General features: G+C 42.9%; 1 protein-coding gene across 1 annotated transcript in view; it reads left to right on the top strand.

Moving 5' to 3' along the window:
• The window catches only part of NDC1 (NDC1 transmembrane nucleoporin), a 46,480-nt gene that overhangs the window by 3,105 nt on the left and 19,695 nt on the right, over positions 1–23,680 (top strand). The window contains exons 3-10 of the mRNA XM_077453322.1: positions 2,264–2,365; positions 8,752–8,926; positions 9,044–9,182; positions 10,486–10,594; positions 17,703–17,754; positions 17,837–17,969; positions 22,255–22,344; positions 23,522–23,603. Of these exons, the coding sequence (XP_077309448.1) occupies positions 2,264–2,365; positions 8,752–8,926; positions 9,044–9,182; positions 10,486–10,594; positions 17,703–17,754; positions 17,837–17,969; positions 22,255–22,344; positions 23,522–23,603 (882 nt within the window). The remainder of the gene's footprint in view (positions 1–2,263; positions 2,366–8,751; positions 8,927–9,043; positions 9,183–10,485; positions 10,595–17,702; positions 17,755–17,836; positions 17,970–22,254; positions 22,345–23,521; positions 23,604–23,680) is intronic.

The following is a 23,680-nucleotide window of genomic DNA, read 5'->3' as shown; positions in this document are numbered from 1 at the left end:
TATCCCGATTCTATGCAGAGTTCTCTAAAAAAAATAAATAAAAATGAAAAAAAAATCTGCAGCCTGCCAAGTTTATTGCAACATCGCTTAGACAGAGCTCAAGAGATGCATTGTAACACATAAATGAGGGAAGTTTAAAGCAGACCGTCAGTAATTTTTTTTCAACTTTCCATTAGAGCTACACGATCAATAAGAATCAAAATCGCAGTCTTTTTTTTCCCCGATCTTCAAAGCAGCATGTCACGATTTTTTCTAACAAGTGCAGCTTGGAGGGGGGGGGGGGGGGATCCAGGCAGCCTACCAAGTTTAATCACAATACCAAAGTATTTACATCGTATTTCAGCCGCTGTGCAAATATGGTGTGACAAATATTGCAACAACCACCATTTTATTCTCTGGAGAGTCTGATATTTTTTTAGCAGACTCTCCAGAGAATAAAAGGGTGGTTGCTGCAATATTTGTCACACCATATTTGCGCAGCGGTTTTTCAAACACTTTTTTTTATTTATTTTTTAAATACACTTATGACATCATGCACAGCTCGCTCTCTCTAGTCAGTTTGCCAGGGAGGGAGGCGAGATGAGTCATAAGAGGGCCAATGAGAGCTGTAGAGCTAGAGGCATGTGTCTGTAAATCCAGGCAGTGAACAGGCAGCAGCTTCAGCTGACCACAGTTAAAATGGTTGCAGCCAGACTCAGTGGAGGGATATTTCTGCAGTATATTTGGCAAGTACAGAATCACAGTGTATGTATGATATATATATATATATATATCACACACACACACTGCAAAGTGGTTGGAGGGAAGCTTCAGAATAGAAAAGATGTTTTTATTACAAATTATGTGAGCAGTTCCTCTTTAACCACCTAACGACTAAACCTTTTCTATCATTTGTTTACAGGTCAAAATCAATATTTTGTTTGTTAGAAAATTACTTGGAACTCTCTAACACACATTTTTAGTAGAGACCCTAGAAAATAAAATAATGGTGGTTGCAATCTTTTGTCGCATTGTATTTGCGCAGCGGTCTTTCAAACTCAAATTTACATTTTTTTTAAAATGCACTTTAATGGACTAATAAAAAGTAAACGGTAAAGTTAGCACACATTTTTTGTGTAATGTGAAAGATGTTACGCTGTGAGAATTGTGATCTTTATTCTAAGCAAAAAATCGCGATTCTCATTTTGTCCAGAATCGTGCAGCTCTCATAGCTGATCAGGCAGCCTAGGTCTACCCACATGTAACGGGTATCGTAGGAAATCTCCCCGCTCCCTGTTTGTTTTATATGGTGAAGCGCATGCAGATTTGGGTACGGGCCCAAGGGATGTTTTAGACCTGGAATACATTTAAGCTCCTGGAGAACAAGAAGTGATTTCAAGAGAATCGCAGGTCTCTTGAGCCAGTTAAGACCCCTATCTTAGCATTGTAGATTGTGACTGTCCAGTTTCCAGGGCAAATGCTTGCTCTAGTACAAATTTGTCATCATGGGGTTGATTTACTAAAGGCAAATATACTCTTCACTTGCACCAGAGCTTAGTAATTAAGGGAAAGCTTCACTTTGCAAAGAATATATAAGGAAAATAAACAACATTTTTTGCTTGCATGTGATTGGATGATAGAAATATTCAGAACTTTCACTTCAGATCTAGAGCAACTACTCCCCATGCATGGTATATTTCCCTTTAGTAAATCGGCCTCCCCGTACGACAGCCCTCATTGTTTGGTTTTGGCAGCCTTCAAGACAGGTTAAGTGTTTCATTAGACAAGAATATATGTGACGCATTAAATAAAAGAAATCAACCAGCGCAAATAGACCTAATACAGCAGCTGAAATACTGAGGATCAAAATATCAAATAAAAAAAATCTGTTTAGAAAAGCAGTACAGAACAAATGAGCATAAAACACAATCCTAATGAGATAACATTACTAAAATGAAAAATGAGACACAAAGGCAGTCCATGCTCTTCATATACAATTATCCTGAAATTCCACACAACCCAGCAAGTGTCCAGTGAGATTGGTGATATGTGAATACAGATGGTGACTTGTGTATCACCAATCGCACTGGACACTTGCTGAGTTGTGTGGAATTTCCGGATAATTTTATATGAAGAGCATGGTCTACCTTTGTGTCTCATTAGGATTGTGTTTTTATGTTTTATTTGTGCTGTATTACTGTTCTAAACATATGTGACACGCTCCCTTTGATAAAAATGATCAAGTCCATAGTAAAAAGTTTATTTACCTTTCTCTGTTTTACAGATGTACTGGGTGATGTTTCCAGCAGTTCCACATTCTTTTGTCTGCTTCTGCTGTCATTGCTGCAGGGGGTCCAATGTGCCTTCAATGTGAAGTTTTACTCAGGTGAGCTATTTTTTTTTTTTTTTCCAAAATGTTTTATTAAGCAATACGTGCATACAGGAAAATTATGCATATTACGTTGGCAGTACTTTAACAATATCAAATAGACATGAATGGAGCAATAAACATATTCTATTTCAGGTACCTGGGTGTAAGTATCTCGACTGGTAATGAGACAAAGGGGTATATCTTAGTATGTATGTAATACTTCTGGGAACACTAGGATCTAATGGTCCAAGACTTTATTGTGTTTACCAGGGCAACCTCCATTAATATATAGAAGTTTTTTTTATAAGGAAGGGTACAATTAACCTCAGATTTCCTTTCGGCAAGGGTAGGAGGTGTTCGCCTCATACATTTCCTAGCAATTACTTTTCTGGCTAAGAAAAGCGTTTCGTGTAGGAATATTTTCATAAATGTATCAATCTCTGCATCAGGAATTATCCTGAGTAGACATGATTTTGGGTTCAGAGTAAGAGGTGAGCCCATAGTGTCATGGATAAAAACGGCAATCTGTTTCCAGAATCTTTGAATTACTGGACAAGACCATAATAGGTGAAAAAAATGTGCCGACATTTTGCAGACACATCGAGCAAGAGTTGGGGTGTTCCTTTTTATATTTGTATATCCTTAGGAGTGTGAAGTATGCCAGATCACAAATATATATTCTGCATCGATCGGAAAGCCTGGGGGATGCAGCTTTACAGGTGTCTAGGGCCTCTCTCCACTACTCATCTTCCATTACTCCTATCTCCCTCTCCCATCGTGGTTTTAGGTCATAGGCTAGTTTGGTTGATGAAGGAGTGATAGACAAAAGTGTGGTACGGCAGGGCTGTGTAGATTAGTTGTGCCACATCCGACGATAATAGTTTATAAAAGGAATCCCCTGGGGGTGGATTTTCAAGGTACGTACAACTCGATTGAAGAACAATCAAAATATTTTATTACATAAAACAAAAAGTAGTATACAATATACATAAAAAATATAAATCTGGATAAGTTAGTTTATACATCGTCCATGTAGGTATAGTCACCCTACGCGTTTCGGAGCTTAATAAAACATCTCCTTCAGGGGTGTAGATACAACATTAACATGGAATAGAGCTTGTGACAGGGTTGAATGTATCCCATAATTTTTGTTTATTAAAAACAGAAAACAGTAGATGACGCTGCATGAGTAGTTAACTTTGCCAGTGTTCAGAGCACATGGAAAGAGGTAGAGAGAAAGAGCAGGTGGCGTTGCACAGTTCAGGTGTACCCGGGACCTTCTGTAATTGTAAAGGCCAAAAGGAAGTCCAAAGAATGGGAAATCCAAAAAAGGGGCCACCCTGGAGAACCCTTGTAGTTACAATAGAGTGGAGATTGGCCGGCAGGTCGTCCGACTGGCGTTCTGCATGTAAAGTCTGCAGTTCCTCTTTCTCTCTACCTCTTTCCATGTGCTCTGAACACTGGCAAAGTTAACTACTCATGCAAGGTCATCCACTGTTTTCTGTTTTTAATAAACAAATTCTGGGATACATTCAACCCTGTCACAAGCTCTATTCCATGTTAATGTTGTATCTACACCCCTGAAGGAGGAGATGTTTTATTAAGCACCGAAACGTGTAGGGTGACTACCTACATGGACTATGTATAAACTTGTGTGGTTTACATTATTATAAACAGTGTCTATATTTGTACCGAGATGTATATTGTATACTACTTTTTTTGGTTTTATGTAATAAAATATTTTGATTGTTCTTCAATCGAGTTGTATGTGCCTTATAAAAAGGAATCCCCTGGGGGTGAATTTTAAAAACGATGAAGGAGTAACGAGCATATTATAGAAAGAGATGAGTTTCTGAGGGTCTGTACTCTTAACTATAGCTATTATAGAGGGGGGGGGGGGGGGGGGGGCGGTTGTGTCAGGAAATTTGCGCATTTATGGCATGACGTACCTGGAGAAATCTGAAAACATATTGTTCGGAAGTGCAAATTCTTCTCAGAGGGCACTGAATGCATTGAGCCCCCTATATGTTAAAATATGATGTAGGTAGTGTATATCCCTCGTGTGCTCCAAATCTCTGGGTTGGGGATCTGAGACAATTCTGACAGGTGTTGATTGTGCCATATCGGGGTATAGTCGTTGAAGTGTCTTATCCCTAATTTAGCCAAGGCGATATCCCAAATCCGCCTATAGTGATAAAAGAGGGTTTTCCTCCCGGCTAATTCGGTTCCCTTTGAGCCCACTGCTATTGCACTAATAGGATCCACCGCATATTGTGCCGAGGTTGGACAAATAAGAGTGCTAAATCTCTCTCTATCAGTTTCATCAATGTGGAAAAGTTGGGATAGTTGAGATGCTATATAATATAAGTTTAGGTCGGGCATGGCTGTTCCGCTTAGATCCGTGGGGTTTTTTTTTTTTTTTTTTTTTTTTTTTTTTTTGTTTTTTGAGAGCGCCAGGCTGATTTGTGCCTGTTACTGCCCCAAACATATATGGCTTAAGTAGGGTCTCAAAACATTTAAAGTGTTTAAGAGGAATATAAATCCAGGAGTGCCAGAGGATATATATTATTTTGGGGAGTAGGAGCATTTTTATTAAGTTGATGCGTCCCCATATTCCCAAGGGTAGGCGCGACCATATTTATATTTTAGATTTAATTAAGATGTATAAGTGTTCAATATTTAGGGTAATATAATTTGCCGGGGGTCTGGTGACATGAATCCCTAGATATTTTGACACTTACTCTGAGAAGAGGGAGTTGAGCCTGTGTTTTGGAGGGTGGGAAATTGTCAATCGGTAGGTCCTGGGACTTGTCCCAATTGATCCTAAGTCCTGAAGATGACCCGACTTGTTCAATTGTCTAGTGCCAGTTGCAGGGAGGGGCCCGAGTCCGCGGGATATGCGTGTCATCTGCATACATACTGATTTTCTCTGAAAATACAAATGACTAAAGCGTGGATATGGATAACCAGTGAGAAGTAACTCAATGATAACCGCTGCAACCAATTGATTAGTGCTCAGACACCGAAATTAGAATGATATACAAAAATATTGGTGCACTAAAATCACTATCCCACCTCACACAAGGTGTGTGTTGAATAAAGTGGTCAAGGCATATGTCCCTAATTTTGAGGAACAAAAATCACACAAGTGCATAAATAAATAAACCACAAATAGTATAAAATAAATTCACCAGTCCAGAGGACCCCCGCTTAATTGAATTAGCACTTTATTCTGCAATTCAATTAAGCGGGGGTCCTCTGGACTGAATTTATTTTATACTATTTGTGGTTTGTTTGATTTAGTGATTTTTTTTTTTTTTTTTTTGTTCCTCAAATTAGGGACATATGGCTTGAGCACTTTATTCAACACACACCTTGTGTGAGGTGGGATATTGATTTTAACGCACCAATATTTTTGTATATCATACTGATTTTCTCTGTTAATGTTCCCTGAGTCAGACCCTGTATCCTAGGGTTTTCTCGGGTGGAGATGGCAAGTGTCTGCTGCTAGCGCATATAGTAGAGGGGATAAAGGGCATCCATGGCATGTGCCTCTGGTGAGGCTAAACACCCTGGACGTCCATCCATTGGCTACCACTCTAGCTGTAGGATCCTGATAAAGGTGCTGGATCCATTTAATAAATTTAACACCAAAGCCACATCCCTCCAGGCACTTCCAAAAAATACCTCCACTCCACTGAATCGAACGCCTTGGCCATGTCCAGGGTTACCACCACATGTTCTCCTACATTATCATGTGTAGCTTGTAGATTAATGAATAGCTTCCTAAGGTTGAATGAAGTATTGCGGCCGGGCATAAATTCTGCTTGATCTTTGTGTATTAGGGTTAAAATTACTTGATTTAGGCAATTAGCTAGAGCCTTTGCCAGTATTTTGATATTTACTTGGAGTAAAGATTTGGGTCTATATGATTCTGGATATCCTCAGTCTTTTCCTGGTTTGGGGATAAGTATTATAATCGCTTCTCTCATTGAGGGGGGCAGTACAAAGTTTTAGAAAAGATGATTGTATAGGATCAGGAGTTTAGGGGTAACTAACTCGCAATATTGTGCATAGAACTCAATGGGTAATCCATATGAGCCTGGGGCTTTAGATCTGGCAAAGCTTGCTATGGCAGTTGCTATTTCATCTGTTGTGAGGGGTGCTTCTAGCATGGACACCTGTTAATTGTGGGAGCGAAATGCTCACGAGAAAAATTTTGCATCTTTCCCTCATCTGGCGGTGCTCTTGACGTGTATAACGCCTCAAAGAATTTTTGAAACTGGGAAGTAACACTAGATGCATCTGTAATGAGCTTACCCACTTCTCCATGTAGTGAGATGACAACCGGTGGTCGGTCACTCAGGTGAGCTTTAATATATTTTCGAAAGAACTGGCCAACTGAAGAAAACCTGGATCCAAAACCAATGACCTTTTTAAAATTAGACCAATCCTGGACAACACATTTTAATAATCTTCGTGCCAGATGGACAAATCCCAAATGCTATCATGGTTACCGTGAGCTCTGATGACCTGGAAATGTCTATACAGTTAACTATTCCTTTTTCAAGGGGACTTTTCATAATTTACTTGAACAATTTGCTTACTATTGCAGCCCTTCAGAATGCAGCTGTCATTTTTATTTCTAAGGCAAGTTTAAAAATTGCAGAATATCATTTGATTCTCTTGGGCAACAGCCTCCTTCTTGCGAATCTGTACTCTGTTCAATTCAGTTGTTAATTTTAAAGGGTAAAGGGAATCTAGGACTGAGGTGCCACACTGAGATTGCAGCTAGATACAAGTTTATTCCATTTTAAAACCAAATGAAAATGGTATACACCACCACACAGGCACTTTTCCTACTACCCCCACCCACATAACTCCCCTACACCCATCTTCACTCACACTGCATCATTACACCCTCTTACCAACTATCCCACCCACTTCTATGCAGAACAAAACCCCATGACAATCCGTATATCACTGACACTAATGACACTGGCTGTGAAAGGGTTAAACAACTAGGGCGATAAAAGGGCTAAATGTGTGCCTAACCAGTGTTTTTGTTGTACTATGTAATGTTTTTACTAAGATGTGCTGGATTCTGTTCCCTGCTTTGTAGGGAAACAGAATCCAGCACATCCTTGCTGACAGGACAGAGCTCTGCCTTGTTTACAGGCAAAGCTCTCTTCTGTCTTTCTCCGTTGACGGCACCTGCTGATCGGCATGTACTGTGACTAATCACAGCACAAGCAGCGCGTCCCCTAACCATAAGTTCCAGATCACATACTATATAGGTGATCCAGCATAGGAGAGCCATACTCCTACATGAAGTATTCAACCACTTTAATGCTGTCAGCAGATCGGCTTGTACAAATTCGGCAGTGCCAAAAAAAATAAAATAATTTGGAGCAACTGAGCATGTGCAGAGCAGGGTGGGACAGTGTTTTATTGGATTTTAAACGGCATAGGCATTTATTTTTCATGTTTTACATACCTGCCAAAGGGGCCAGCACGAAGTGATCTATTGGGACTTAAAGTGACTGCAAAGCCTCCTTTTTTGGGTTGTTTTTAACTAAAGAAAATGTTATTTGCCTGCTCTATGTAGTGGATTTGCACAGAGAAGCCTGGATCCTCCTCTTCTCGTGTCCCTCTTCTGCTCTCCTGGTCCCTCCCTCCTGATGATCACTGCTCCCTGTGTCCATTCAGACAAGGACCTGTGGCCTGGCCCTGCCCCCTTTCTCTCCTCATTGACTGACTTTGACAGCAGCCGGAGCCAATGGCACACTGTTGTCTCAGCCAATGAGGAAGGGAGGCCCAGGCAGCCCAGACAATCGTACAACATCGATGAATCTAGATGGGGCTCAGGTAAGTATTAGGGGGGCTGCTAGCCTGTTATACACCAGAAGGCTTTTTATTTTAATGCATTAAATGCATTAAGATGAAAAAAAAAAATAACCTTCTGACTTTACAGTCACTTTAATTTTCTGACTCTAGTTCCACGTTGAGACGTAAACCCTCCTATCTTTTTCAGCCATGTAAAGTGCCATTTTGGCCTCTGTTTTATTTTAAACTACCGTGATGCTTCTCGTGTCAGTTTGTTTGAGAGCACAACCAATGTGACAGATTCCCAGGATGTATTTTTGAAACTTAAATCAATGGGTTTACTTCCGCTTTTATGTTAATATTTTTAACTGACGTGTTGACATCAGCACGCACCCACCAGCTGCTGGTTGTTGTAGCCATGTTGTTATGAGCTATGATCAGCATGTTTGTGTGTGTTTGGTGTTTTTTTTTTTTTTTTTTTTTTTTTTTTTTTTTTTTATGCAAAGCCTGGTACATGACATTTGCTGCACAATATTCACAAATTCAGTCAAATTGCTCCTTTCTTCCTTTTACAGTGGTGCCTACCATCCCTGGCTCCCGTCTCTCCTTGATTGGCCAGATTCTGCTGCCACAACGTGTGCTTCATTCATTTGTTCATTCTCTTATGGGAGTGTTGGTGTTTTGGTGCTGTACTGTCCTCAGCCGAGGTCCATACCAAAGTCTGGCTGTTCCCTGCAATACTGATGCCAGGTGAGTTAGTCTAGAACAAATCATTGTAAAAATTGCCAAGAGTGAGGTGTGCCTGGATGTGGTTGGTATTTGTGATCTTTTCACTGATCTGCTGTGTACTTGTGTTTTTACTTTTAGTGATAAAGATGGTGTACAGAAGATGTGTTTGAATGAGCGTTACCTCTTCCTTCTTCTTACTGGAGCTTTTCTGGGTTACAGTTACAGCCTGCTGTATTTCATACACAACATGAACTACCTGTCTTTTCCTATCATGCAGGTGAGAAAGGGCAGAATATTTATTAAAGGGGTGCACCACTTGTTGCTTACGTTCGATTTAGAAGTGAATGATGGGAGATTGATTTACCTACTGGTTTCTCATATCTTTTGGAGCATAACTGGTGATATCTCGGCACTAAAAATTTCAGTACCTCCAGCCATGTGGATAGCTGCTCTGGTACTAAAGTGCGTGCAGTCATAGGGGCCTATGCAGCTCACCAGTGGAGACATGGCGCTGTGTCTGCCAGCTCAGAGGCAGTCAATTGTAGATGGAGGCATACATCTATACTACTGATGTTACATGTATTTCCTATTATTGGTAGTGGAGGAGTGTTAGAAATGTTTGTATCATAATTCTAGTCCCTTTTTGACCACTTCCTGCTCGGCCAGTACACATGCACGCACGCAGGTGCTCTCCAGTTATGGGAGGGGGTATAATTTCTGTCGCAGCTGTGAAGCTCATTGCACAGTAGGTGTACATCCCCAGCCGCTGCATCTAAAGGAGATAGCGGTTGAGGGATAATTCAACTTCAAGGTTTGGCTGTCCCTCCAACTACACTTGTGAACGAGCCCTAATAGTGCAGCCAGTCATAGTTCTCTGGTCGCCACCACACCAGCCACAGTGTTGCCAGACCAGTGTAGCTAGAATTGGTGTTCCTGATCTGCCTTTTACCTGGACCTATATAATTATTTTTTATTTTTTTTTCCGTCCGTATGCTGACCATGTTTCTGCCTGTGCCTAAACTGACCCTTCTTCACATCCAGCTTGACTGTTCTTGCAAGACACCATTCCTAGCCACCCCACTGCCGACAACTGCCCTCCTGTAACCAAAGGAGCTTTTAATCATTTTTATTTTTATTTTTTTTGCCTCCTGTACTTCCTAGCCAGGGATCATGGCATTTCTAGGGACAGTAGGCTAGACTTGCTTGGCTTATAGGAACTGGGACTGCTATAGGTGACAATACACTAAGCTGTATTCCCTGACCAATTTTATAGAGATGACCATTGCAGTACAGTCCTAGTCTAGAAAGAGGGTGAAAGTGCCCAGTACTGAAGTGGTTAAATACCACCAAAAGAAAACTGTCTCATAAAAATGTAATTTTATGTATAATGCGCATGACTGAGTTATTGTCATTCAAAGTGTGACAGCGCTGAAAACTTAAAAATAGCCAGTTGCATATCCTAAATTATTTTTTTTTTTATTCGTAGTATTGGTTGCATTAATAATAATAATAATAATAATAATAATGTTTTTTATGTAATATCATTGATTTGTTTCCCTTCTCTTTTTTTTCCCCCCCAGCAATTCAAATATGTGCAGTTCAGGCGTTTTCTGCCTTTACTTCTGCACCACAGCTGTGTCAAGTCCCTGTACTTAGTTCGGAATTGTACTGCTCTCTATTATTTCCTGGGTATGTCTATTTTCTCTTAACCTGATTTTGTGTGGCTGCCCAGCCAAAAGGTATGTTAGTTGTAGCATTGTATTTGTTTTGGACTGTGAGGTTAAGGCTGAACTCCAGGCAGATGGCTAAATACACTGACTATTGAATACATATATTGGTGCTGTCATACCCCAAAGGGTTTGTATTTTGATCGGTCTAGTCCTGAGATTCATGCAACCTCATCACACTATGAAGCCTTGTCTGGCAAGCCAGAAAAACGTATTCTTCTGCTGCAGATACGTAACCACTTCAGACTCGCAACGATTTACCCCCTTCAAGTGGTTGTAAACTCTTACAGACAACTTTGACCTACAGGTAAGCCTGGATTAAGGCTTACCTGTAGGTCCATGAAATATCTCCTAAACCTGCACTGTTTAGGAGATATTTTCAAGAAGACAGGCACCAATGTCTACTGCGCGCAGGCGCACTGAGCATGCCGCTGCTAACAGAGCAGCGCGACCCGGAAGAAGATGGACGCTTTTTGCTACAGGGGACAGCGGTGACATCGCTGTACTATGCATCGCGATGCATAGTAGCCCATTATGCTTTACCTTTGCAGGGAGACCAAGAGGAAGTAAACCCATCAGAGTTTACGTCCTCTTTAATGACCAGGCCACTTTTTGCGATGCAGCATTGAGTTGATTTAACTGACAATTGCGTGGTCATGCGACTCTGTACCCAAACAAAATTGACGCCCCTTTTTCCACACAAATGGAACTTTATTTCCCAAGTGTTCTTCCAGGACAGCCCCTGAGAGATGGAGCTCCTCCCATCGACACAGGAAACACATTGCCACAGTTCAAAAGGCGGTCCCTCAGGTCCCTGGTCAGTCATTTGTGTTTCCTCCGTCGGAGGAACATGTTGCCAGGAACCTGGAGGCCCCTCTCAGGGGCTGCCTGAGAATCTGCAAGCCTAAGGGACCGGGTCCTGGTTTATGGCTGCAGTTTGGGTCCATACCTTTTTTCTTTGGCTCGGGTACCGTCCAGCTGAACCGGAGCAGACCCGTTACCCTCCTCCTTCCAGTGCCGAGGTGGCCAGGGGCAGAATGACGCCGGTTTCCCCCAGGAGTGGTGAGTGGAACCTTCCATCTTCCCTCCTCGTTGCAGGGGGTCGGAGACGCCGAGCGTTCACTTCCGGCGGAACCGCGTCATCACTGCGTGCCGAGACTTCCGGTTCCGGGTCTCTAAGGGTACAAGGAGGAGAGGGAGAGCCAGCGCTGTGCCTGTGAAGCCCGACCAGCGTCCAGCTATACCGGATTAGCGGCGGGATTCGGAGCGTCAGAGGGGGACCATGGAGGCTATTCCCCAGGATACTCCGGCGGAGACAGGCACCAGCCAAACCCAGGTAGGCTGCTGGGCATGCTATTACTCTGGTGGAGTGGTGGTGTTTGTAGGCTGGGCCCTGTAGTACCCCACGGTGGCGGTTTACTCACAGTGAGGTTGTTTGTTAGTGGTGATTCTAAGAGGGACATGGTGCTGACGCTAAGAAATCCTTTTGTCTTCTTATTTTCAGGCTAAAGAGATGCCAAGGGAAGACAAGACAGGCCGCAAAAAGTGCCCTAATTGTGGGAATAGGTTGTCCTCGGGCTCTAACAAAGCCCTATGCAAGCAATGCATTGCAAGCTTGCTTAAATCTGAGGCAGATTCCCCTTTAGCAAAGTTTTTGGGCTCCTTTAAAGAGGAAATGGCGTCGACCTTTAAGTCCCTCTGGGAGTTAATCACTGACGTGGGATCAGCTGCAGCTGCCTCCACGAGTAAAACAACTATAATCTCATCCTCACCATGCCTTACAACACCCAGCTCAGGGGAGCCCCGTATGGTCAGGGAGCCTAGCCCCACGTTGATTAGTCCCGAATCCTCTGACACTGACTCGGGTCAGGAAGAGGATCAAGCAGCATCTAAAGCCTCAAAATATAGATTATCTCTCGAGGAAGTAGATGAGCTAATGGGGGCTATCTATGATACGCTGGAAATTGAGGAGGAAGAAACTCAGTTATCCAGACATGATCAAATGTATGAGGCTCTGGGGAAAAAGAAAGCAAGGGTTTTCCCTATACATAAGGTGCTTTCTGACCTTGTCCTTAAGGAGTGGTCTGAACCAGACAAGAAGGTTTTCTTTCCTAAATCCCTTAAGAGAAGGTTCCCTTTTGATGAGAGCCCAGAGGCGGTCTGGAATAAAAATCCAAAACTAGACGCCCCTCTGTCCAAAATCTCAAAGCAGGCTGATCTGGCCTTTGAGGATATGGGCCACCTGAAAGATCCCATGGACAGGAGAACAGACATTGTCTTAAAGAGGGCCTGGGATGCCTCTATGGCAGGCTTAAAACCAGCTCTAGCCACTTCCTGTGTAGCTAGAAACCTGGAGTTCTGGTTATCGCAACTACAAGAACACTTAAAGGCAGGCACTCCTAGGGGGGAGCTTTTGAAATCCTTCCCTATGCTTTTTAAGGCCACCAGTTTCATCTCTGACGCCTCCACGGACTCCGTTAAATTTACGGCTAAATCTGCAGCACTTTCAGTGGCAGCAAGGAGGTCAGTATGGATGAAAACCTGGGGGGGAGACACGGCGTCTAAAACCCGCCTGTGCAGCGTCCCTTTTACAGGAGACTTTGTCTTCGGGCCTGAATTAGACTCCGCCTTAGAAAGGACGGCGGACAAAAAGAAAACCTTTCCCGCAAAAAAGAAAAATTTTCAAAGAAAAATTTTTCGTCCCTTTAAGGAACCCTCTAAATCAGAGAAGAGTTCAACCCCCAAAAAGCATTGGTCGGGACATAAAGGGAAAGGAAAAGGGGGCATACTGTTTAGCCGCCCCAATCAGGATCCCAAACCCCAGTGACGTCAGGGTTCCTGTGGGAGGAAGATTAAGCAAATTTCTTCCTCAATGGGAAGAGACAACCTCGAACGAGTTTGTCTTAAATATAATAAAAAGGGGTCATGCGCTGGAATTTCACAGCAACCCTCCTTCCAAGTTTCTGGTGACAAAGCTTCCAAGTCACTCAGAAAAGGCCAGGGCCTTACCTTTACTAATAGGGGAAATGGTAGATCAAGAAGTATTGACACCAGTCCCTATTCAGGAACAAGGGGACGGTTTTTACTCGCACATCTTTGTGGTAAGAAAACCGTCAGGGAGATTCAGACTAATTATGAACCTCCGTCCACTGAATCGCTCCATCCGTTACAAGAGATTTCGGATGGAGTCCATTTATTCCATAAAGAATCTCCTGCAGAAAGAGACATTTATGGCAACCCTGGACCTAAGGGATGCTTATCTGCACATTCCAATAAGGGAGGAATGCCAGAAATTTCTTCGAATGGCAGTGCAGATAGACACAAAGGTTTACCACTTTCAGTGCAGAGCACTTCCCTTCGGTCTATCATCCTCTCCGAGAATCTTTACCAAGGTTCTCGGAGAGGCTTTAGTTCCTCTGAGGCTTCAATCAGTCTCAATTATCCCCTACCTAGACGATCTGCTCCTAACAGCCCACTCAGAGAGTCGTCTTTCTCAGGACCTAGAATTGACTCAACTCAGTCTGAGTCGATTAGGGTGGATTGTCAGTCAGGAGAAATCCAAGACAACCCCAACACAGGAGATCCTGTATCTGGGGTACTGGATCAAGTCTGTAGATCAGAAAATTATACTGCCGGAAGAAAAGATTTTGAATCTGTGGCAGAGAATATCTTTTCTTCAATGCAGCCCCAAGTGTACGGTGAGGGAAGTAATGTCGGTCTTAGGTCTTATGACGGCAGCCATTCCAGCCGTACAATGGGCCAGGTTCCATCAAAGAGAACTTCAGGGTTTTCTGTTAGAACAATTAAAAGGCAGAGATCTGGAGGAGGAGGTATCGATCCCCTCAAGGGTAAAACGCTCCCTCTGGTGGTGGAAGGACAGGGAGAACCTAAACAAAGGGGTTCATTGGGTCCTTCCTATCACTTCAACACTAACAACGGATGCGAGCAGTTGGGGCTGGGGAGCCCACCTAGGCTCAAGCTGGGTCCAGGACAAGTGGACCCCGGAGGAGAAATGTTTCTCTTCCAATTGGAAAGAACTAACAGCAATCCTGAGAGCTGTTCTAGCTTTCCACCCCGCAATACAGGGTCACCATCTACAAGTCCGTTCAGACAATACGACGGCTGTAGCATACATAAACAAACAAGGAGGAACCAGAAGTCCTCGTTTGATGGTGGTAGCCAGACGCATTCTCCAGTGGGCAGAAGCCAATCTGGAATCCATTTCTGCAGTTCACCTGAAAGGGGAGATGAACAACAAGGCGGACTTCTTGAGTCGACAAAAGATTTCGAACCAAGAATGGTCCTTACACCCAGAGGCATTCAATCTCATAACAGCTCACTGGGGAGAACCAGAGGTAGACCTTTTTGCGAGCAAGAAAAATGCAAAGGTTCCCAATTTTTTCTCGCTAAACCCAGGAGATCAACCCCTGGCGGTAGATGCCTTGCAAACTCCATGGACTTTCAGTCTGGCGTATGCATTTCCCCCTCTTCATCTCATTCCGAGGGTCCTAGCAAGATTCCTCAAGGAGAAAACCTGTTTGATTCTAGTAGCACCTTTTTGGCCCAGGAGACCGTGGTTCACAACGTTGCTACAATTGACAGACTGTCCGCCTCTAAGACTTCCCTACAGACAGGACCTCCTGTCGCAGGGACCTCTTTACCATCCGCAGGTCGCCACACTGAAGCTGTCAGCGTGGTTACTGAGGAGGAAATCTTAAGGAGTAAGGGCCTGTCAGACGAGGTAATTGCGACCTTACTACAGAGTCGCAAACCAGTCACGAGAGCTATTTACAAAAAAGTCTGGAAAAAATTCAATAGCTGGCTGAATAGCCGGGACATAAATACGGCTAATATTCTACAGTTTTTACAGGAAGGTGTAAACAAGGGTTTAACCCTAAGTACTATTAAAGTACAGATAGCTGCCTTAAGTGTATACCTAGATGAACGCTTACAGGAAAATCCTTTTGTCGCTAGATTCTGTAAGGCAGTCGCTAGACGCAAGCCAGTCAGAATCACAAAAGTCCCATCCTGGGATTTAGCAGTTGTGCTAAAGGCTTTCTTGGGGTCACCCTTTGAGCCTATCTCAGAGGCCTCCCTAAGGCTTATTACCTTTAAGACAGTTCTCCTGGTGGCAATCACTTCAGCCCGTAGGGTCAGTGAAATCCAAGCACTTTCCATCAGGGAACCATTCCTACAGATCCTAGAAGACAGAGTCATTCTAAAGACAGACCCTGGGTTCTTACCAAAGGTAGCATCTAGCTTCCATAGGTCCCAAGATATTGTCCTCCCTTCATTTTGTCAAAATGCAGCAAATGAGAAAGAGGAACGTTTTCATTTATTGGATGTGAGGAGGTGTATTCTAGAATATCTTAAAATAACAAATCCATTCAGAATCTCAGACTCCCTTTTTGTCCTTTTTTCCGGACAGCGTAGGGGACAGAAAGCTTCAAAAGTAACCATAGCTAGATGGATTAGGCTAGCTATAGCAGAGGGGTATAAGGCCTTGAATAGAGATCCTCCTGAGGGTGTTAAAGCTCACTCCACAAGAGCGTTGTCTGCATCCTGGGCAGAAAGAGCTGGTGCCACCCCGGAGCAGGTATGTAAAGCAGCCACATGGTCAAGCTTTTCCACCTTTACAAGGCATTACCGACTGGACTTAATGTCTAGTCAGGATCAGGCCTTTGGGAGGAAAGTCCTCCAGGCCGTGGTCCCCCCCTAATCTGGTAAGTACTTGGGGATCCTCTCAAGGGCTGTCCTGGAAGAACACTTGGGAAAACTGGAGTTAGTACTTACCGGTAACTCCTTTTCCGGTGGTCTTCCAGGACAGCACGATCCCACCCTTTATTTGATTATAGTGATGTACTAATGTTATTACCTGTTATGGTTTATATGTTTTTCAGTTCCATCCTTCGGTTCTTGGTGAATGACTGACCAGGGACCTGAGGGACCGCCTTTTGAACTGTGGCAATGTGTTTCCTGTGTCGATGGGAGGAGCTCCATCTCTCAAGGGCTGTCCTGGAAGACCACCGGAAAAGGAGTTACCGGTAAGTACTAACTCCAGTTTTTGGTGATATTTGATCACCTCTGCAACATTTTTTTTTTTTGCGCTATAAACAAAAAAAAGACCGACAATTTTGAACGGGAAAAAAAACCTACCTACTGTATTCATCAGTTTAGGTCAATCTACAAAATAGGGGATAGATTTATGTTGTGTGTGGTTTTTGTTTTTTTGTTTGTTTTCTAGTAATGGCAGCGATCAGTGAATTTTAGCGGGATTGTGGCGGCCAGATCAGACACCTAACTCACGTTTTTGACACTTTTTTTTTTTTTGGAAACCAGCGACATTAATTCAGTGCTAAAAAATATGCACAGACATTGTACCAATGACACTGGCAGGGAAGGGGTTAACATCAGGGGCGATCAAGGGGTTAAATGTGTTCCCTCTTTGTGATGACTAACTGTATGGTGGGCTGCGTGACTGGAGAAACACAGATCTGTCTTCCTGCTTGGCAGGAAGGCAGATCTCAGTAATCCCCTGCCAGAACGAAGATCAGCCTTGTTTTGCTTTGACAGATCCTCGTTCTGTTGCTGTGGGGAATGTTCCCGGATGGCCGGCCCACAGTCCCCCGGACCTGCTGGCTGATTGACGCGAGAGTGCACGCACGAATGATGGTGCACAGATTGCTGTACCAGTATGGAGATTTGTGCAACCGAGCCACAGTACATCTGTGTCGGGTGGTCGGCAAGTAGTTAAAGGATTTGGTCCCTCAGGCTGCAACTAAACATTGAAAGGAGAAGCTGCAGACTAATCAGCTCAACTCTAATGCGGAATCCAATTTGGCTGTATGTGTTCATCGAGCGAAACTATACCAACAAGCCCATTCTTTAAAAGCTAGTCGATAGATTTGACTTCTAATGAATGAGCACAGCCATACATATATTGAATCTCTATCATCTTTATTATATAATTTTTTTTTTTTTTTTTTCTGTAGACTGTTGGATACTACTTATCATAATACATATATACACACACATTTTAATTTTAACATCTCTCTGGTTATTATTCTTAGGTCATATTCCACGTACGTGGTTTCAAGGCATTCTAAACTTGAACCTGGATCAGTGAGTATTTCTGGACTCACTCTGTAAATTATTAGTTAACTATTTTATTTGTATGTCATTATTTTCATTTTTATATATACAGACAGTTACCACCGCTTGATTCTCTGTTTGGCCTCCTGGATCTGTCATTATTTTGCCAGATTTGGTTATGTGGTGCTTTCCTGCTTGTCACCTGGCACATAGTCTGGTTACTATTCCAGATCCACACAACGGAAGTAAGTACCAGGGCTGTCATCCTGTTTTCATTAGATGGTTAGAAATACAGTATGCACTCATGACTATTGTTGCTGAGCTAAGTTCAGCCCTGTCAGTGTTTTAGCGACTATACTGTATGGCTTTGGGAGTATAGTGCTGCTGTAACTCACCCAATATATGTATCTTTACTTAAAGTGGTTGTAAACCTCAGACGTGAATATGTACAAAGCATATCCCATAGTGTTTTACTGACACCAAGAGAAAAATGATGACAGAGGGACCTCCAGCTGATTGACATCCTCAGCTGTTGTTGTGGGGGTCCCTTGCCCTCCCATCAGCTTTCAGAGCTCTCCTCACTGAGATCTGCAGAGTGCAACTTTAACTATCTGCCTCCTTTTTTCTGAACTCTCTGAAAAGCTTTAAAATTCAGCACTTTATACGGATGTAGAGAAGAAAGGGCTGCTGATAGAACTTATGTGGGAGAACTTGTTTAATCTCTGTATCACCTGAGGCCAGTCACTTCATGATGACATGTAAGGGTTTACATCCACTTTAACCACATGCCAACCGGGCCATAAGCCGAAAGACAGCTACAGGACGGCCAGCTTATTCTGGGAGGGAGTTCATGGACGTCCTCGCAGAATTGTGCTCCCGCGCGCACCTGGGAATGTCGGTGAGCGTCAGGTCCTCCGGACTCGGCTCGTCGGAGAACGGGGTAAAGGACCAATGACACTGGCCCTTTACCACGTGATCGCTCCGTCCAATGACAAAGCAATCACTTGTCAACAAACCGGAGCTTATGCGGTGCAGCTCCTCCCCTCTCCTCGCACCAATCAGTACAGTGTGCGAGGAGAGGAGGGAGCTGGGCATAGCAGCGCTATGGGCTGTCTCTGAAGTGCCCACAGTGTTGATCTGTGCCCATTCATCCATCCGTGCTCCATCCATCCCTGGCTCATCTGTGCTCATCCTTGCCACTACAGTGCCCATCAGCATCTCATAAAAGTGTAATAGGTAGTCAAATTAGATTTGAAATGTATGTCCCTGATGGAGCTCTCTGTATGTGGCCAGGCTGTGGCAAAGTCTCCCACATATGGGATCTCCATACTCGGGAGGAGTAGCAGAATCTATTTTGGGGTATCATATTTGCTATGTGTTAGAAATATCTTATAAATGGTCAACTTTCTGTAAAAAAAAAAAAAAAAAAATTATTATTTTCATTTTTCTTTCCACGTTTTCCAAAAACTTGTGGAAAAAAAATTGAAATGTTAAGACTCATGCCTTTATAGAAGATGCGTTGGGGTATTTACTTTCCAAAATCGGGTAATTTTGTGGACGTTTCCATTGTCCTGGTGCTCCAGGGCCTTCAAAAGTGTAAGAGGTAGTCAAAAAATGAAATGTGTAATTTATGTCCCTTGAATGCCTAATGATGCTCCCTGCATGTTGGGCCTCTGTATGTGGCCTGGCTGTAGAAGTCTCACAGGTGTGGGAGGAGTAGTAGAATGTGTTTTGGGGTGTAATTTGTGGTATGCATATGTCTGAGTTGAGTTTACACCCACTTTAAAGTGTGTATGTATGTGTGTGTGTATATGTATATGTATGTGTATATATGTATGTGTGTGTATGTGTGTGTGTATATGTATATGTATATATATATATGTGTGTATATATATATATATATATATATATATATATATATATATATATATATATATATATATATATATATATATATATATATATATATATATATATATATATATATATATATATTATAAATTTTCGGGCAATTTTTTTGATCGATTTTGGAGATCCGGTGACATCACGGACATCGACGTCACTGGACTCCTTTTCCCCCTTCCCCCTTCCCCAAGTGCCTTCATCTGGGAAGGGGGGAGAACTCCGTGATGTCACCGGACAGTGATGGTAAATATGGATGTGGTTAACTGGGATTATTCGGTGAGATAAGTGTAGGCAAATTTTATCACCTCCCGGTTTTAACATTGTTGTAAAAAACAACAAAATGTAAACATTCTGCTATGTCTGCCTGGCTGGCTAAAGTGATGCCTACTATAAAGTGACTGACAGTCAATATACTAGATACGTTTTATAATTAAAGTTAAACTAACTTTCGAAGTTTTTCTTAAAGTTTAATTAAAAAAAAATTACTTCTGTCAGTGCTACAGTTTGAATTTAAAACATATTTATGTGAACTCTGAAGTCAAGTCAAATAACTAGTGTCGGGTGATTGTATATAGTGTATACCACATTAACCACTGACTAATGCAGAGTTGCAATGCAAGGAGATCAGCTAAAAGTAGTTGGATCTGTATGTGCGTTATAATTAATCGAAATTAGTCAATCGAATAACAAAACACAATTTTTAATCAGTACCAGGCTGTGTGTGTGTGTGTGTGTGTGTATTTATATATAATCTCTCATTTATTATATTTTAATATACATTTTCTATATCATATTACACATACAATCTCACAAAAGTGAGTACACCCCTCACATTTTTGTATCTATTTTATTATATTTTTTCATGCGACAACACTGAAGAAATTACACGTGTAAATTTGCTGTCCTCTCAAAATAACTCAACACACTGGCAACAAAAGTGAGTACATCCCTTAGTGAAAATGTCCAAATTGGGCCCAAAGTGTCAATATTTTGTGTGGCCACCATTATTTTCCAGCGCTGCCTTGGGCATGGAGTTCACAAGAGCTAGGTAGGTTGCCACTGGAGTCCTCTTCCACTCCATTACGACATCACGGAGCTGGTGGATGTTTGAGACCTTGCGCTCCTCCACCTTCCATTTTGAGGATGCCCAACAGATGCTCAATAGGGTTTAGGTCTGGAGACATGCTTTGCCAGTCCATCGCCTTTTACCCTCAGCTTCTTTAGCAAGGCAGTGTTCGTCTTGGAGGTGTGTTTGGGGTCGTTATCATGTTGAGATGCTGCCCTGCGGCAGGGACGTGCAATCAGGGGAGGCAGGTTAGGCAGAGCCTCACCTGCCATGAACATTAGAAAAATAAAATCGAGCTTCGTAGCCCGGCAAATTTGGGGTGTAGGTAGCCTAAGTCCTGCCCTACCACTGGTAAAAATGGGGCTCTGATGACCTATGGTTTCTGGAGATATAGGGCTCCTTGCGCAGCCTGTCAGAAGCTACATACAGAGCGGCTAGCTTAAATACAAACTGGCACACTCTGTTTGCAGCAGACTGAGAGGATGAGCTCACAGTGCCTCTCAGAGGCACTGAGCTCAATGGACAGATTGGAGTCTTGGACCAATAAAAATGCTGCAGTGGAGGCACACCTCTCACTGCAGTATCATAGAAGAGGGAATGTGTCTAAAAGACCAATGCTCCCATCCAGCCCAGCCCTCTTAACTACAAGGAAATAGATTTACCCACAATCCCATGTTTTTCTCACACAGTTAAGAGGGGGAATGAGAATCTGCTGCTGTTGAAAAGGTACGGTTATTATCAAGCTAAAGCGTATGTATGTAACCTGTGTGTATCTGGCTTTGATACTAGCCAGTGCCTCACCAGCCACTGACCTCACTGCACGCCCCTGCCCTGCGGCCCAGTCTCCGAAGAGAGAGGATCATGCTCTGCTTCAGTATGTCACAGTACATGTTGGCATTCATGATTCCCTCAATGAACTGTAGCTCCCCAGTGCCGGCAGCACTCATGCACCCCCGGATCATGACGCTCCCACCACCATGCTTGACTGTAGGCAAGACACACTTGTCTTTGTACTCTTCACCTGGTTGCCGTCACACACGCTTGACACCATCTGACCATGGCAAGGCCTGTTCTGAGTGAAACTTGTCCTGTTAAACCGATGTATGGTCTTGGCCACCGTGCTGCACGCAGCTCAGTTTCAGGATCTTGCCAATCTTATAGCCTAGGCCATCTTTATGTAGAGCAACAATTTGTTTTTTTTTCAGGTCCTCAGAGAGTTCTTTGCTATTAACTGCCATGTGACCACTATGAGAGAGTGAGAGCGATCGCACCAATTTAACACGCCTGCTCCCATTCACACCTGAGACCTTGTAACACTAACATGTCACATGACACCGAGGAGGGAAAATGGCTAATTGGGCCCAATTTGGACATTTTCACTTAGGGGTGTACTCACTTTTGTTGCCAGCAGTTTAGAAGTGTAATTTCTTCAGTGTCGTCGCATGAAAAGATAAAATAAAAGATTTGCAAAAATGTGAGGGGTGTACTTGCCTTTGTGAGAAACTGTGTGTGTATGCGTGATGTATAATTTTTCGGTAAACTGTCTTTTGTCTCTTCAGGACCGAATGTTTCCTGTACAAATATCCTTTGTTGAGGATGCGGAAAAGTGCCTTCCCAATGCCTTAGGCTGCAACTCTCCACTCTTAAAGGTAAATGATTTTGTCTACTATCGGAGTCAAAACACACAAGGCATACTAATATCAACTCTTTAATGAAACTGCATGAAGCCTGCTGATATAAACATTTACACGAGAGAGAATCTTTATTTTGCAAACTATTGTGGGAAAAAAAATTCCAACTTCAAAAAACTTGTGCCTCTTAATAGGGGTAATTTAGGGGGTATCTGTACTGTCCTGACATTTTTGAGATGAGTAATTGTCATTCAAGGTGTGAGAGCACTGAAAGCTGAATATTGGTCTGGGAATAAATGGGGTGAAAATGCCCAGCACTGAGGTAGTTAACGGTGAGTTTATTACGTAACTCGCAATTTTATATATGGGCATATCTGTTCTGCAGTGGTTACTGGGCTGCTTTCAAACTGTTCCACAGGTGCAGTGCATCTGCAGGGTACCTATTCTAAGCCAGACTTCTGTTATTTGCAGGTTTGGTGCGCTTTCAAAGAGTGCACCACATCTGCAGGACATAATAGAAGTCTATGGCAAAATGCAGCTAACCCGCAGGAAAGCCACAGGTGCGTTGCGCCACACCTGCAGTGTAAAGTGCAGTGCATTAGCGAGAAAGCCACTTTCACACAATTGATCCGATTGGGTCCGTCTGGCTGTTTTTTTTCATGCGGACCCAATCAGACCCTTCATTCACCTGTATGGAGTGGTAGATGTAAATGTACTTTGTGTCAGTTTACACTCGCCTACCTCCAATCCAATCTGCTAGAAAAAACATAGGGGGATCCGTCCCCTTCTGCCTGGGTGGATGGGATCGGAGGGCCCATTGAGTAGAGCAGCCTTTGTTTGTGTCCACTCCACATATGAAGAATGGACCTGGACCAGTCATCTGCCAACTTCACTCATTGTGACCTGCCAACAGTTACCAAGTCGCTTAAGTGGCCTTGCTCTTCAAGGGCACCCCTGGAATAGAAAGTCCAAACAAATTTTCAGTTTGTTGTCTTTACTCAATGGACTTTTTAAACTTGGCTATGTTCAAAAGCATTGTGCTAGTTTCATTTTTGTATTTATTTATTTTTTTGTCAGTAGGTAGCTCATCTTAAAGTGTTGGAAAGCAGTATAACTTAATTTGATGTTGGAATGAAGTGAGGTATTTTGTTGACTTGTAATGAATTCCTCCTTCTGTGCTATGTTGTCATTCCAGTACCTGGCCTTTCAAGATCTCGTGCTGCTTTCTCAGTATTCCAAAATTCGGAGACAGGATGTGTTCAGCCTCAGCCAACCAGGTAAAACTGTCAAAGAAAGCAGAGCTAATCTGTCATCTAATAAAAGGAAGACTGAAATAAAAGCATCTATGTTCTTT

Source organism: Lithobates pipiens, unplaced genomic scaffold (assembly GCF_037356315.1).
Source record: "Lithobates pipiens isolate NorthernLeopardFrog02 unplaced genomic scaffold, aLitPip1_a1.2 Scaffold_23, whole genome shotgun sequence".
Classification (NCBI taxonomy): domain Eukaryota; kingdom Metazoa; phylum Chordata; class Amphibia; order Anura; family Ranidae; genus Lithobates; species Lithobates pipiens.
The sequence above is the reverse complement of the archived record's forward strand: the minus strand, read 5'-3'. Positions and strand labels throughout refer to the sequence as shown.